Genomic DNA, 15,956 nt, shown 5'->3' with positions numbered 1-15,956 from the left:
TTTATGGATGCTTCTGAAATTTCAGTAGCTCCTGGAATTACAAGGAGTATTAGACTGGGTGAGGTGATTTGTGTAAAAAGTTGTTCAACAATGGATAACAGGAGATGTATTCATTTTTAACCAACCACATACAGTCTCTGCATTTCATAAATGTGTTTCTCCATTAAGCTTAATCATCTGTGCATTAAGAAATCTTAATTCCGCATTTTGTTTTGTTTTTGAATTTTTGCCACTTCTGAGCATAAAATTAAGAGCATTTGTGACAAGGATACAGATCACTGTCATGAAGTTTATATCTTATAGTTTCAGCAATAAGCCAGGTAGCTGTAGTTTAAAAAAACAAACAAACAAACAACCAGATTTTTGTGCTCTCTCTTCTAGGTGGGATATAAAAAATAGTTCCTGGACTATAACTCAGCTACTGAAGCCTTTAGTGGTAGCTCTTGAATTCCAAAGAAACAACAAAACAATATTTAGATCGGCAAATTTTGCAGGGTACATAGGCATGTTATCTGGAGTCAGACCAGTAAGTATTCCTTACTTGCAATACTAAAATAACATTTTTGGCCAGGAATGTGCTTTTTATAACACAAATTGCCTTTCTTCTAAGGACCACTTAAATATTCATATAAAAACAAACTGCTTCAGAGACTGCCATCAAATGTCTTTTTATAACTAAAATTCTGCATAAATTCTGTAACTGCCACCATTAGTCTCCCCAGATGCAGTGGGACTGTATGTATTCACAAAAGAAAAGAAAAAGAACTCCTACTGGCAGTGCTACTACATAGTTGCCCAAATAAAATATAAAAATTTGGGAGCTAAATTTTACAGCTAAAGAAACTTCATCTCAAACTTGTAATCCTACATTATCAAAGACGGAAATCTTGTAAAAGAAAAACATGGCTAAGCGATAAAATTGACAGGAGTGGCTGCTGACTTTTCTTTTTTTAATTTGTATTTTTACATGTGCATTTTCCCTATTAATTCAGGCAAGCAGAAAATGAGATCCATGTTCCTCCTCTAAGGAGAAGTGGTTTGCATGTGAATACTTTTAAGTGTTCAAATATTGATCTCTCCTGGAAAATAGAGGCTTGTATTTTAAGTGGACTTGTCTTGTTTTTATAAGCAGCTAAGACCTGTCATTCATCTACATCCTAAATGCCAACATTATAAAGATGTACTGTATTTACTTGAATACAGGATAAGATTTTTTTTGAATAACCACATCTAAGGAAACCTCACTAAATATACTGTCTGTCATTAAACTGCTGCCAAAAATAGCATGTGCTCAGTAATGGAGACCAACTATGGAGCTGATTAAATGCTGAGCATGACTATAAAACACATGGCCCACATTAGACAAAAATGCTGATGGGAACCTACCACAAGGATAGGTTAATGAAGCCCATCTGAATAAGACACATGGTAGTACCCATTAACTGCAGTCCCCTGCACTACCAATTCTTTTTTTCAAGTCATGGTGGGCCACTACATTGCATACATTTTGATTTCCTCTTCACTCCCACAGCCAAGCCTTTCTTTCCCATTTCCAATGCTTCTTGTTTCTTCACCAGTCTTTAATGCCTGGCAACCATCATGAAACAGCCCCAAACAGTTCACCCATAATCCCTCTGTCCAGCATTCCCTCTAAGTTGTGTGGTGTGCACAGGCGTGCTCATGCCATGCTGCCAGGAGTGCCTGCACAGCTGCGCACACTGCACAGCTTAGAGGGAACGCTGCCTCTGTCACCCCTTCTCTTGGCCTGGCACATATGATTAATGTGACCTGCCCTTCTTGAGCTGTAGCCAGACCAGGTTGCCCTGCACCTTATTTGCATATAATTTTTTGGAGGATCCCAGGACTTATGACAAGAACACCCAGTTCCAGTCATGAGCTGGGGGCCTAATTAGTACGTGAACCCTTTGTGGAGGGAATCTGGAGTACACGCACATACTGAGCAGTGCTGAGCTGTAGGGTCCCCATGGCTTAAAATGCTGTTGACTCATTTGGGACCCCTGCCCAATGGACTGTGTGATAAATCATGAGCCTTTGGCTTTGGACTAATATCATGCGTAGCAGGCAGGGAAGACGCACCATAACCACTAAGGCAGTTTTCCTAGTCTCTCAGGCAAGGGGTAGTTTTTCTGGCAAGGGGTAGTACCCAAGCAGAAGCAATGTATAATTAACCTCCTACTTTCATTTCCAGTAGGAAGATCTTGCCTTTATGCCCATTTTATGGAAATGGGAGACCCTTCCCTAGCTTGCTTCCATGGCTATTTGTCTGAGGGCAAGGAAACCTCAGGGCATCTGAGCCCCAAGCCTCTGGGGCTGGGCCTGCACCTCGGATGACCGCCAAAGGATCTGGAAGCATCTGAAGGCCCGGTCAGGGGTGGAGGATGTTTTCTGGTAGTAGGGCCACATATGGTTCGTGAATGACTCACGGATTTGGAATTGACTTGGCTGCTTTGACTTGGGACACAAAACATTTTCCTTTAAAAAAGTTTGTCGTGGAGATATCATGATTAACAAGGTAGAAGGTGGTTCTCCCGGGTTGAGGCCTCTTTTGCAGTCTGGACAAAGCAGTTCTTCCAGGGTGAGGCCTGTCCATTGCTCTCCAAGCAGGCTGATCCCTGCGAGTTTCCCCAAAGTGGGAAACTTGACTGGACAGTTTTGTGGTAAGGGGGGGACTGCTTTCCTTCTGGCTTGTTCCCCAGCTTTTTGGCTAGAAGAAAGTGAGATCAGGGGACATGTGGACCCCAAACCTTCCAGGCTTGCGGCTTGTATGTAGGATGCCTGCCATGGATTTGAGGAGTATCTGAAGCCCCAGACTGAGTCTGAGAGGGAGCTTACATGGCTACAGCCGTGTTTAATTCTAAGGTTATTGTTTTCAAATTTCTTCTCGCTTCCATGTACTCAGGGAGAGCAGGGTCTGACAGTAAAGAGAGGGGGAAGGCGCTGTCAAAGGAAGAAGTTGGGGGGAAGCAGAAAACAGGGGCTACCTTCTCCCCCCAATTTATTTTGCTTGATGTAGCAGTGGGAGGGGGACAAACTCAAGGCAAACCTCCAATAATTAGATTCTGTACCTGAAAAATTGTAACACTTATAAATTTTCCATATATAGAATCTAATTATTGGGGGGTCATCTTATAATCAGGGTTGTCTTCTGTATGAGTGAATATGGTACCAAGATTCTCAAACTGCTGACTTCCGTCACCACCACCTTGCCCTACATTTACCACAGCACATTGGAAATACAGAAGCAAGTCCAATCTAAGTTCCTGCACCTTCTCAAACTTCCTTTTTGCTTAAGACATAAATCCACAAGTCTACAGTTTAGAAAGAATGGAAGCTTCACTTGTAAATTCCATTACAGAGCTGCTGGAGAATCTGAGCATGCAGGAAGGGGTGGGATGGAAGGAGTAGGGAGGAGGCTAAAGGTGTAATTTTAATACTACAGTGAATGCACATAGTGCAGGGGTGGGCAAAACGTGGCCTGGGGGCCGGATGCAGCCCTCCAGGCCATTTAGAAAATTAATATTTATCTGCCCCTGGCTGCCTGTCATGCAGCCCTCGATGGCTTTCCAAAACTCAGTAAGTGGCCCTCTGCCCAAAATAATTGCCTGCCCCTGACATAGTGGGTGCATCTACGTGTGCTGTTAATGTGCAACAATAAATTCTGGAGCAGTTCGAGCTGGAGTCAACTGTTCCTGGGCACAGCATCTACACTTGCCCTGGCTCACATTGCTGCAGTCCCAGACGCGTAGCAGCCCCAGGCTGACAGGAGGTGGGGGAGAGTGGGGGGAGGGTCAGCCTTGGGTTCCTGGTGGTGACATCAGGTGGCAGAGAGGCTGGCAGGAGCTGGGGGTCTGGTCCCCAACTAGCTGGGCTGACCAGGCACAATTTGCGCCCAGCTGTCACTGTCTACACGTGTGCTTAATCACACTTAATGACTCTGCTGTAAGATAGTACTGTCCCCGACATTACTATTTTATAGCAGAGTTAATTAGTTTACTGAACCATAATACCAGCTTACATGTAGATGGTGGCACTTTACTGCAGAGCTAATTATTCAACTCCTCAGTAAAGCACATGTGTAGATGCACCCATTGAGAGTTAACCTAAATCAGTTCAAGTAAACTAGGCTTCAGACCTGGAATATTTATGAGGTCTAGTGCCAGACTGGGCAATGAATGTACTCCTAAAAAGGTGGTTGGTACTGTACTAAACCTGAATACTTTTTGATGTTCATCTATTGGTGTGAAGAAAAAATGCCCTACATTGACTTATTATAGTAGCACAGTTTTGCCAGGCTGCTTCAGTAAGCTACAAACCCCATGATAGATCGTCCATTTGTTCTTCTGGCTTACCCAAGTATTAATTAATGGGGTTCTCTAAGTAAGATTGCAAGATCAGGCCCACAGCAAAGTAAGAAGTTCTAAGGGGCCAGACAATTTCACCTTCTCAAATCCCTAAGAAAACAGTTAATGCAAAAGGTGGATGGGTTCCCCCTCTTCCTTGCAGCTTGTTATGACTCAATCTTGTGAGTAAGATGACCTTATGTTACAGAGGCAGATGCATTCATGGATTTTTCAGGTGCTTCAACAGGGTGGAATAGAATTGTGCTTAGGCATCTAATCACCTAAGGGATGACGAGGTCAAATGGTCATAAACTACTGCGAGAGCATTTCAGGCTGGACATAAGGAAGAATTTCTTTACTGTCTGAGCCCCCAAGGTCTGGAACAGCCTGCCATCGGAGGTGGTTCAAGCACCTACATTAAACACCTTCAAGAGCAAATTGGATGCTTATCTTGCTGGGATCCTATGACCCCAGCTGACTTCCTGCCCTTTGGGCGGGGGGCTGGACTCAACCTTCCGAGGTCCCTTACAGCCCTAATGTCTATGAAATCTGTGAATTTGATTAGGTGCCCAATAGGAAGAATCTGACTTAAGGTGTGTTCACTGGAAAGTATGTAAGATTAACAAGTTCACAGGATTGGGTGCATGTTCCCTAGAAAATTCACTGTTAATGTAACTTTTTACTGATGTGATGCTTGGCTTTCTCTTTATTTTATCATGAGGGTTAACTTTTCTTTATATTTCTCAGGGAGCTTTCACTCTTACAATGAATGAGCGTTTCAGTATTGATGGGGGCTACCTTGGTGAGTAACTAGACCTGTTTCTAGAATATGCAACCTGTTCAAACTTTAGGGGCAGCTGTTAATTTATGAAAAATATATGTGCGTAAAAAGTTGGTAGATGACAGCCATAAAAGAAAGGAAATACAGGGAAGCTCAGGCTCTGGATTATGTCCAGTGTGTAAAAATAAATAAATAACTAAAAATTAAAAAGTACGATGGTCTGACCACTGAGAAACTGAAGACTGTGTGTGGTTATGAAGATAAGCTGTTAAAAACCTTGTCTAAGTGTGTCCCAACCATGCAGCTGGTCCAGTAAAAGATATCACAAAAATCCTTGCACCTTTGTTGTAACTAATTATTTTATTTTTTGCAGGAGTCCTTGAATGGATTCTTGGTAGGAGAGATGGTGTGTGGATGGGCTTCCTCACTAGGGCTGTTCTAGAAAATAGTACAAGGTAACAATTTTTTCGTGATATTTTGCCTGTTTTCATATGACTTATGGTAGTGCTGCAGCTATTAACATTCAAAATCCTCATCTAGTTAACACTTGTAAAAGACTCCTCGGAGAAATGTGAACACTAAATCTGCTTATTTCGACATTCCTCCACATGCCAAACAATATGTAGGGACCTACATAAATCGTGGAGAAACAGAGGGCTTTTTATGGCACTCGGAGCTAATTTCACAGGCATTTTGCGGCAGCCCCACCCCTCACCACTGTTTGGCGGAGAGACCCTCAGGGAGGAGGGACAAGGGGGTGGCCGCCATCTTGATGGCTGGGTCCCCTTCGTGTGGCCCTGCTCCTTTTTGCTGATTGGCCCCGGGGTGGGAAGAGGAGGGACAAGGGGGCAGCCACCATTTTGATTGGCTGCCCTTTGTGTGGCCCCACCCCTCGGCACTGATTGGCAGAGGCCCCAGCAGGGGGAGGAGGGATTGGGGCAGCAGCCTCTTGCCTGCTGCCCTTCATGCCATCCTGCCAGCCAGCACCAAGGACTGCTAGCTCCCACTGGGGAGCCATCATTTTATTTTTTTATTCATTTTTTTGTTGTTGATTTTGCAGACAATCCCAGATCTTGCGATTTCTGCAAAATCCACAAAACTGCTAATTAAGTAGGTTCCTAACAGTGTGTAGCAAACTATATCACTTCCTTCGAGTTTGGTATGTGTTTCATTTTAGCAGAGCCATTCTTCAATGGAGACTAAATTAACGACTTCTAAACGTACCAGTTTATCCTACTAAAATACTTCAAGTAACAGTAAAAGAAAAAATACCACACAATGTTGGGATGGCAGTGGAAATAATGCTTTGCTACAATAAAACACTAGAGAGGCTGCAACTATATTACCGTGGGTCATAAAACTTTCTTTCTCTATCTTGGCAATAGCTAAAAATGTCTAGCAGACAGCAGATGATTCTTAATGATCAAATTTTAAACATGAACTGCTTGCCTCTGGCAAACTTTTACTGAGATATATTCCTTTAACATGCATGGCCTGTTTTTTTTTAGGGGTGTTTTGTTCTTTGTTTTGGTCATACAATTCCATTAAATTTCACCTGATCCAGTAAGACTGCCTATGTGTGATACTATGAACACTACTTCCTTGAGTATCTACGTCGATAGAGAACTTGGATAAGCTAATTCAGCCCTTTTTTATTGGTGGTATAGTTATGAAGAAGCAAAGGAGAAACTGGCTAAAACGAGGTTACTGGCTCCAGCCTACTTCATTCTGGGAGGAAACAAACCTGGGCAAGGCTGTGTGATCACTCGTTCCAGAGCAGCTACTTTGGACATATGGGAGTAAGTACACTTGACAAAGTCTCAAAAGATTCTTTCCCCTAGCTCTTAAGAACAAGATGGATCCTCTTATGTGCCCCCCCCCCCAAAAAGCTGATTCTAGTACACAATGGATGTCCTAAATATTTTTAGTTGCAGTACTTACTGTATTCAAGTATAATTGATTTGATTTGATTTTTTTTTTTTAGTTCAGTCTAAAAATATTTAATTAGCAAAGGTTTTAAAGCTTTGTGTATTAATCTGGCTGCTTATCTACTTGTAAACTTCAAATTCTTTGATTACCTTATTCCTCTTAATAAGACATTTTAAAAGATATATTTTCTAAAAATTGCCCGTGTCTTAAATTTGAAGTGGATACGTTGTATGCAACTATTATACCACTCCCCAAAAATTTGTATCATTGTAAATCTCTTAATTTGTGGAGGATCTTTTCCTTAATAGGAAGTTTGGGTGTATCTTAAATATAAGGGTGTCCTTATATGAAGGAACATGCTCCTAGTATTATTAAAATAAAGCCTTCATACTATAGAGCAAGGGAGTCAAATTTGTGAAGAGAGACCAAATTTGTGTCCTAGACCAAATCCAGACCACAAGGCTCCTTGGAGGCTGAATCCAGTTTGAAGCATACAGCAGCAACAGCTATAGCTCCAGTCTGGGGCTTATGGTAGCAGCAGAGGCAGCTGTTACTCTGGCATGGGGCATGCAGCACAGCACCAGCTCCTGCTATATACCCTAGGCTGGAGTTGTAGCTGGTGCCACATACCCTGCACTGCAGCAGCAACTTAAGCTTCAGCATCAGGTATTTGGCAGCATTAGCTGCAGTATGGCTCTGTGGTAGTGGGCAAAGCAACCAGAGAGAAACCAGGGCTATATCGGACCTTGCTTGCACTCCTGCTGCCAACTGCCATGTTCATTGGGGCCCAAGGGCCCTGAATTCTGCAGTGTGTGTCCATGTGTCCAACTTGCAGTAGCCCAGCATGCCAGATAGTGGCTCTGTGGGCTAGAAGTTCCCTTCAGGCTGTATGTTTTGACACCCTTGCTTTAAAACTCTTGGAAGGAAATGAAAAAAAATTATATCTCTTTTTGAGCTTGGACATCAAGCAAGGTACATGGTTCTTGGTAGAAACAAACTACGATCGATGGAAGCCTCCATTTTTCCTGGATAATCGTAGAGATCCTGCAAAGAAGTGCCTGAACCAGATAAAGCAAGAGGTAACATTTTTAAGTACTTTTATTTATACGGTGCTGAAATTAACTGATCTTAAGCTACCTTTATGGTGATGGTCTGAAGTAGCCAGATCCATTCAAGGCACGTGTCTTGGTACAGCTACAGCAACAGACAAGTAAGGCTTTGTGATGCAGTTTGTCAACATGTTTGTATAACAGAAAGTCCCTTTGGCAGCCTGGAGCTTTGTTGCTCTCTGGCTCTCAGTGTTTTAGGCTCAGTGGTAGGGTTCTTCCTTGTTCTAGCCAGAGACTGTCACTGCTTTGCCTTGTAAATGCAAGTATAGTTGCTTATGCAGTATAAGTGGGTAGATATTTTATCATCCCCATCTTCAAAGGATCAAATATTTCCTAAACTGTATCTAGGAATTTCATAATCGCCAGTAAAATAGCACCTGTCTTACTAAGCACCAAACACTATGAAACTGAAGTGTCCCACTCCCTGGCAAAATGTAACCTGCCAGTCTTTCATCCAAACACCTTCTATCCTGAGGATGTATTGGGGATTACATATTCTGTGTTGCTGCTTTAATCTTGTTAATTAAGTAGTCAAAGATAAGAAAGGGCTATTCTCAGCATTTGCTTGCTGCATAACTTGTACATAGCTATACCATGACAACTTACAATAAATCTACTTTCCTCTTTCAGAATCTCTCCCTAGCAACCATTTATGATGTTCTGTCCACAAAGCCTGTCCTCAATAAGGTATTGCATTATTTTGCACGTCTTGCAATGTTGCTTTATATTTTTTTTAAAAGTGGTCCCCACTCTCCAATCCTGACCAAATTCAGTCACAGACCAGGTTATGCTAATGCTGTATTTTGTTCTTTCATGATCTCTTCATATATCTAGTAAAAGCTTGAAACCAATATCTTTATTTTAAAAAGTCTTATCCATTAGGTGTGAAAACAAAGAAAATAACCATCAAGTCTAGATATACCAAAATATCTGAGAATGCAAAGGGGCCTCGATAGCATAAGGATGTTGCAGCAAATTTAATCCTTATCATCATCCCTCTTAAATATCTCCCCTTTACTAATGATAGTAAAGTTGGAAGCCCCTGCAAACTAGTGTCCATTTGATGAATAACTACTTAATTCCCTTGGTCCTACTATTAGAGTTTGTTGGTTTCGTTTTGTGTGTGTGGGGTTTTTTTTAAGGAGCAGTGTGCCAAAAGTCCTTTAATTAAAAACATATTTGTAAAATTTCCTCATGCGATTTAGGATTAAACTTGGTTAACTAATTTAAGTGTAAGACTGTGTTTTATTTAATAAAATCAATACATTATTCAAGGCATTTGTACTCACTTATTCTTGCTCTTATCCTTGCCACATGCATGTAGTAAGTAGTCTGTTATATTAAAACCAATCCAGTAACAAACTCCGCTGTTTATCTTCTAATATTAGAAGATAAAATGTAAAGTAATCAGCAAGATCTCTTCCTCAGTTCCTTGCCTACTATCTGAAACAACTGAATTGTGACTCACAATTAGCTTGCTTTCTTTTTGCTAGTTGACAGTGTGCACAACGCTGATGGCAGTTGATGGTGGCCATACAGAAACTTATCTGCGGGAGTGTCCGGAACCCTGTTGTCCCTGGTGATCCTGTCCTAGCCTAGGAGTTGAGCTCTGCCTGTTGAACTGGAGGCTTGCCAAGAAAAGTGATCTGACTGTTTCTGGAGAGGCTTCCCAACCTGCGACATTTTCAGAAGCTTGATAACTATATAGAAATGGCCATGGAGTCTTAAGGATTGAGATCCAATGCAGGATGGGTCTTGTCCACTGCTTAACTGATGGTTCAGACAACCAGCCTATACTAACCTGCTTTTGTTTCCATTTCAACTTTCTTTTTCTGCAGATTAAATACAATAGTTGCCTCTGGGTCTCTACTAATCTTCTGGTACTTCAAAATTTGACTCTTTTAATTTTAGACCAAGAATTTTTTTTAATTAAAAAAAATGGAATAGGAACAGTACCCTCTTAGTACTAGAAATTTTTTGATTAAATTAATTTGTAAATGTTTTTATTATGAAATGGGTACATACATAGGTCTTAAAATTAATTTTATGAGTCCAGTGTTAAAGGCATTTTTAAAATGTCTTGGTATAAAATGGCTTATCTATAAAGTAGCTAATTTTACAGTTAGGAAGCAGCTTGGTGTAGATCCAAGTCAGAAGCAGCTGTTAGCATTTTGGAGATTGTTTTCCATGTTTTTTGCATTTTAAGAAAAAAGTCAGGGTTTAATGCATTTTCATAGCATTAATAGATATGAATCACATTAAGTCATTATCTGGAAATTGTCTTTGAAAACTATCTCTTTTCTGTCTTAAGATGATTGTATGCTACTCATTTGTGCATAAAATATCAACTTCTGCAAAACTTTGTACTGTATCACAGTACACGTGAAAGTGGACCCTTTGTTAACAGCACATAGCAGTACTTTTATTTATGTTCCTGGCAGATAAAATGACCATTAGTGGGCACATCTACACAAGATGTCACACGTGCAGTAGACTGATTCTACTATGCAATAGCGTGGCAGGCAAAAACCTTGGTAATATGCAGTAGAATTAGTCTGCTGCACATTAGCATCACCTAAAATGCATGCACCAGCACTACTAGGCAGTAGCGCCAGTTCCTGTGCATTTAGTTTAGTACCTGTGATAAGAGGTACTAAACTAAATGTACAAAAACCACTGTGCATGAAAGCATGTGTAGACGTGCCCAGTAAGTATCAGGCTGAACTGTGTGTGAAGTTGGACAGAATTAGTAGTGTTTTTGTGGAGTGGAAGGAAGGTTAGTACTGTTTCTGCTGTAAGTGGATTTTTTTTTAATGAAAAAAAAAATCATTAACGCAAGAAAGAAGGAAGGCAAAGTTTGGGACAAAATTCAACCTATAAAGGGAAAGCTGGGATTCTTAAATAAGGTGCCCTAGCATCCATTTTCATTAAGCTGGTTGCCTGCTTTCTAGGATTCTTCTGAGTATGATAATAGCCATTTCTCGCCTCTGGATTTTTCTTTTGTTTGTTTGCCAGTGATTACACCTCTAAGATTTAGCTTTCCATCTCCAGCTTTGTACACTTAACATGAAGGACCAAGTGTATTCTCTTTGATTTTAAACTAACAACTTCTGTGTTTTTAATTTACACTGTAAAATCTCTTGCCTATCTTTATGATGGTATTTATAATGCCTCTCTGAAATTGGTATAAAATTCATAATTATTTTAGTCTACCATTCTCATAGGAAAGCATACCTAAATCATCTGCTGCCTTTGATGCTTTATTGCCTTTTGAAGCTTTTACTAAAAATATCTGTTTTAAGGCATTTAAAATAACACATGGTAACATGAAAACTAATTTTTAACTGCTTTAGTATCAAACTTTTAAATCACTTATGAAGTCAGCAATTCTTGATACCGATGTAATTAAGATTTTTTTTTCAGAGAAATTGAGAATAATGACCATCCAAAGCAACAAGCTCAGGATTCTCTGCAATAGTTAGAAATTAAACAAAAAAAATACTTTTGTTCCAACTAGCAAGCTGGAAAGTCTGCAGGGAAGGTCTTGTCCTTTTAAAAAAATATACACAGCTGAGTACAAATTTGATTAAGCTGGTTAATGCTGGAAATATCTTTAATGCTAATATACTGTGGGGACAAATTTAGTTTCCACCTTGTCATACCACTGATTTTAAATTAATGTGGAATTTTTATTAGTTTTTAAAATAATAATGCCTTAAGGAAGAGTGACAGTAAGTTTGTCTTTTCTTTTTTTTTAAGTGGGCTATCTGTTAATGGTAGACTGAGGGTGTGGAGAGAGAACTTTTGAAACATTTCCAAGTGAAGTGAGCTTGGAAGCATTTCAAAAAGATACAGATCTGTGACTTCCATCCAGGAGGTGCTAGAAGAGGTTGCAGCAACATGCAGCTCTGCTCCACCCCTCTTTTGATGGGGATGAGAGATTGGAGAGTGCTGGAATGGAGATAAGCAGAGGACTCATGGGGAAAGTGGGTGGATGGGGCTCTCTACTACCTCTGAGATTCTAACACTTCAGTTCCAAATCTGCTGAACCCCGCTCTTCTCAGTGGAGTGAAGAGGAGAGCTGGAATGGCTGGCAGTGGGAAGCCCTGGAAATAGTGGGGTCTGTGGAAAACAGATGATGTGATATGCACAGGGAATCCATGCAAGTGAAATGCTTCAAAATAGTACTTCCATTTCAAGAGGTGCTGCTTTTGAAACATTTCAAAGGGCATGTTTATACAGCTGGTCTTTTGAAATGTTCCAGAAGTGTTTGAAATGTTTCAGTTACTTCTGTCCACACCCTTATTCCATGAGTTACACTCCGTTTTGCTAATGTACCAAAAAAAATGTATTTTTTTTTGCCTGAGAATCTTGAGTAATTAAAACCTTAATCATCTAAAAAAGTAAATGGAAACTGGCATACAGGCGGGCAAAGTGAAATCTAGGTTTTTTCAGGGGAGATGGGATCTTCAGTAAATCTCAGAGTAATGGAATAGGATCCAAGACTCCTAGCTCTTGGTCTCTTCTCCAAATAGTGAAATGCCCTGCTTGAATACATGGTAAGAGTGGCATTGTACTACTTTTATTCCTTTTTGTTCAAGTCAGCTGAATTAAGTGCCTCTGTGTGTGCCTAATTATAAAAATAACAAGCAAATAACTAGAAACATTCTTACCTGCAAATTCATATAGTTCAACATTACCCCATACCCAACTTTTAATCTGATTTCCACCCCCCCACCAAAATGATGGATTTGAGTAATATTTTTTACTAAGATATAAGCATATCAAGAGCATACTAGAGACCAAAGTTCTTATTTCCAAATATGTCTGTATTTCATAACACCTTTGTATATATGAATGTAGTAATTAATAATGGGCAAAAGATTCGAAGGTAGACAAATGTTGCACCACTTCTCATAAAGAGCTAAAGTGTAAGCTACTAAACCCACATCCTAATCCAGGATGATTATATAAGAATTTCATTGCTTAAGGTTATGTAGCATAAAATAAAACAGTGCTTCTTGGAATGTGGTCTAAAATTTCAATGGCACTTTTGTTTTCCTTTAAGTAGCAAACACGTGGATCATTCCTTGTGCAAAATAACTCAGTCTTGTTGCATGATGTCTCTGATTCTGACTGAATTGCATTTTTTGTTTATGTAACTTCAAATAACTGAAACCTGCTGGAACCTGCATACTCATGGACTTTGCGATATTTCCAACCTAAGAAAATAAAACTGAAAAAATTATAGAGAAACTATGCTTGCTGTCACATTTTCTATAAAGCTTCTCTGCAACAATTAATTGAATGGTGTATTACTTTGTGTGTTAACTTTCATGTGTAAATTCAGGAAGGACCTTTTACTAAGAGAATTCTTTCAAGATACATTGGAATTATGTTGTTTTAAAGAAATATTATTCTATGAAAAGAATTCTTCCTTCTGGACTTTTAGCCAGCAGAGTCCCTTCCCTCTGCTTAAGTAAAATTAGGCATGGAGGCAGTAGCAGATGCTGAAGAAGGAAGAGGGCAATTGTATTTCTACGTGGATTTATTCTGAATAGATTGTTGGCTTGAAAATAAGAGCACCTTCAGATAATACTGAAGGGAGACTAAGGGAGGAGGAAGAAAAAAAAAAGAGAGAGATTCCTTCTACCCTTGTCCAAATGACATACCAGAACTACAGCTTCATGGCCAAATGCTCATAGGCATGAAGTTCAGATCAGCATTTTGTTTTTCAAGCCAGATCACAGAATCATAGAAAATTAGGGTTGGAAGGGACCTCAGGAGGTCGCATCTAGTTCAATTCCCTGCTCAAAGCAGGACCATCCCCAACTAGATCTTCCCAACCAGAGCTTTGTCTAGCCCGGTTTTGAAAACCTCCAAGGATGGAGCTTGACCACCTCACTGGGTAACCTGTACCAAGTGTTTTACCACCCTTCTAGTGAGAAAATTATTCCTAATATCTAACTTAAACTTCCCTTAGTGCAAGTTGTTCCTTGGTCTGTCATCTGCCACCACTGAGAACAGTCTAGCTCCATCTTTGTTTAATCCCAATGGACAACTTAAAGAATGTTTTCCCTTGAGTGAGTTGCTACCTGGAAATTATTCATCCTTTTCTTGTCTTACCTGCTTCTGTTTAATAAAAATGGGAACCATGTATTTATTTGTGAGCACAGGAGAAAATTATAAATTCATCCCAGGCTGCTGAAGGAACCAGCTGGCTGAAAAGATACTGGATCTCTTGACAAAATATTTACTTGTATGTGGGAAATGGGTTACGTTTCAGAGGACTGCAAAAGGTCTTACCTAGTACCCCACTTTAAAAAGGGGAAAGGAGGACCCAAGGAATTATTAAGTACAAATGCCAAACAAACTCGACTTCTTTCTTTAGCAAAATCTTCAGTTGAGTGAATGAAGGGAATTCAGTGGATATAGTATATTTGGACTTCAGTAAGACTTTTGATAAAGTCCTACATTAAATTATAGGTAAACTGGAGAAATGCGGGCCAGGTAATTATAAAGTAGATTGGTAACTGGCTCAACCAGAGGCAAAGAATAATTATAAGTGGACCCGTGTCAGAAAGGAATTTTCAAGTGGAGTTCCATAAGAGTCTTTCCTGGATCCACTGTTGTTTATCATATTTATTATTTTGATGGCTTTATAGGAAACCTTGAGATCAAGTGTTGCAGGTGACAAAACTGAGAAGGATTCCAAATACTTTGGAAGTTAGGAGTGGCTTTTAAAAGGATCTTGGTAGACTGGAGAGCTGAACTAGAGACAGTCCCAATAAAGTTCAGTGCAAGCAAACCTCTAGGGAAGAATAACCAAGTACACAAATACAGAACGAGAGAGAAATGGCAAGTATCAATATTACTGAAAAGGATCCAAGTTACAATGGACCACCAGATATGCTGAGGATGATGCAGAGGAAAAGAGTAGGATATAAAACAATGGCTATAAATTGCAGTAAAATAGATTTAAATAACATCTCAAGAAAAGCCTTCCTTACTGTTACAACTATGAGGCAGTGGAATAAACTGCTTGGGGAAATTGTAGAATCCCCTTCACTAGAGGAATTTCAAGAGCACACTGGTTAAGCATTGAGTAAAGATTTGGGAATAGCAGTACCACATCCTTGAAAGGGGTTGTGTTGGATGACCTCAAGGTCCATTACAGCCCTGTGATTCTCTTTATTCTTTCCATCTCTCTCAGGAGGAAGAGTACTTATTGCTAGAAAGTGGAAATCCGTGTCTCTTCAACTATTAAGTTATTGCCAAAAAGACAGGATTACTGTTCCTGGAAAGCTATGTTCATCTAGCAAATATATTACTGGATTACAAAGTACTCTGGGTCCTGGAATTCTGTTCTGGTTAGTCATCCATGATATAATTTCTTAGCCTTTAGGACACTTTTTAGCTATGCTTGAGAGAGTTTCATACTGTGGTTATTGTTACTCTTTCCTACAATGGTCTGTTTTTCACAAAGCTGCCAACATGGATAGTGGGCACGTCTGCGCATGCCCCTACTGCACCATTGTTACTATGTCACTATTTAGTACTTTCTTTTGGAAGTATTAAATGATGGCACAGTAACAGCCCGTACTGTGCCGTGCTGGTGGCATATGGTGCGCCCCATCAGCCAATTTTTTACCCATCCAACTATGTAGGCATCAATGCCACAGTTGCTTAATTTATTGATGAGGATGGGGTGAGAGACCATGTCCACAGTGACACCATCATCCAAGGATTTAGTCACGTGGTCATAAAAGGCAACCA

At 40.1% G+C, this 15,956-nt stretch overlaps 1 protein-coding gene across 1 annotated transcript in view; it reads left to right on the top strand.

The window, feature by feature from the left end:
- Nucleotides 1-10,766, top strand: part of ASAH1 (N-acylsphingosine amidohydrolase 1) — a 40,219-nt gene extending 29,453 nt beyond the window's left edge. The window contains exons 8-14 of the mRNA XM_019526266.1: nucleotides 382-526; nucleotides 5,109-5,163; nucleotides 5,516-5,597; nucleotides 6,810-6,941; nucleotides 8,027-8,150; nucleotides 8,811-8,867; nucleotides 9,674-10,766. Of these exons, the coding sequence (XP_019381811.1) occupies nucleotides 382-526; nucleotides 5,109-5,163; nucleotides 5,516-5,597; nucleotides 6,810-6,941; nucleotides 8,027-8,150; nucleotides 8,811-8,867; nucleotides 9,674-9,763 (685 nt within the window). The 3' untranslated portion in view covers nucleotides 9,764-10,766. The remainder of the gene's footprint in view (nucleotides 1-381; nucleotides 527-5,108; nucleotides 5,164-5,515; nucleotides 5,598-6,809; nucleotides 6,942-8,026; nucleotides 8,151-8,810; nucleotides 8,868-9,673) is intronic.
- The last annotated feature ends 5,190 nt before the right edge of the window (nucleotides 10,767-15,956 follow it).

The sequence above is a fragment of the Gavialis gangeticus genome, unplaced genomic scaffold (genome assembly GCF_001723915.1).
Source record: "Gavialis gangeticus isolate Ggan-Ray unplaced genomic scaffold, GavGan_comp1, whole genome shotgun sequence".
In the NCBI taxonomy this organism is placed as follows: Eukaryota; Metazoa; Chordata; order Crocodylia; family Gavialidae; genus Gavialis; species Gavialis gangeticus.
Note: the sequence above shows the minus strand (reverse complement) of the source record. Positions and strands in the feature narration are given on the sequence as shown.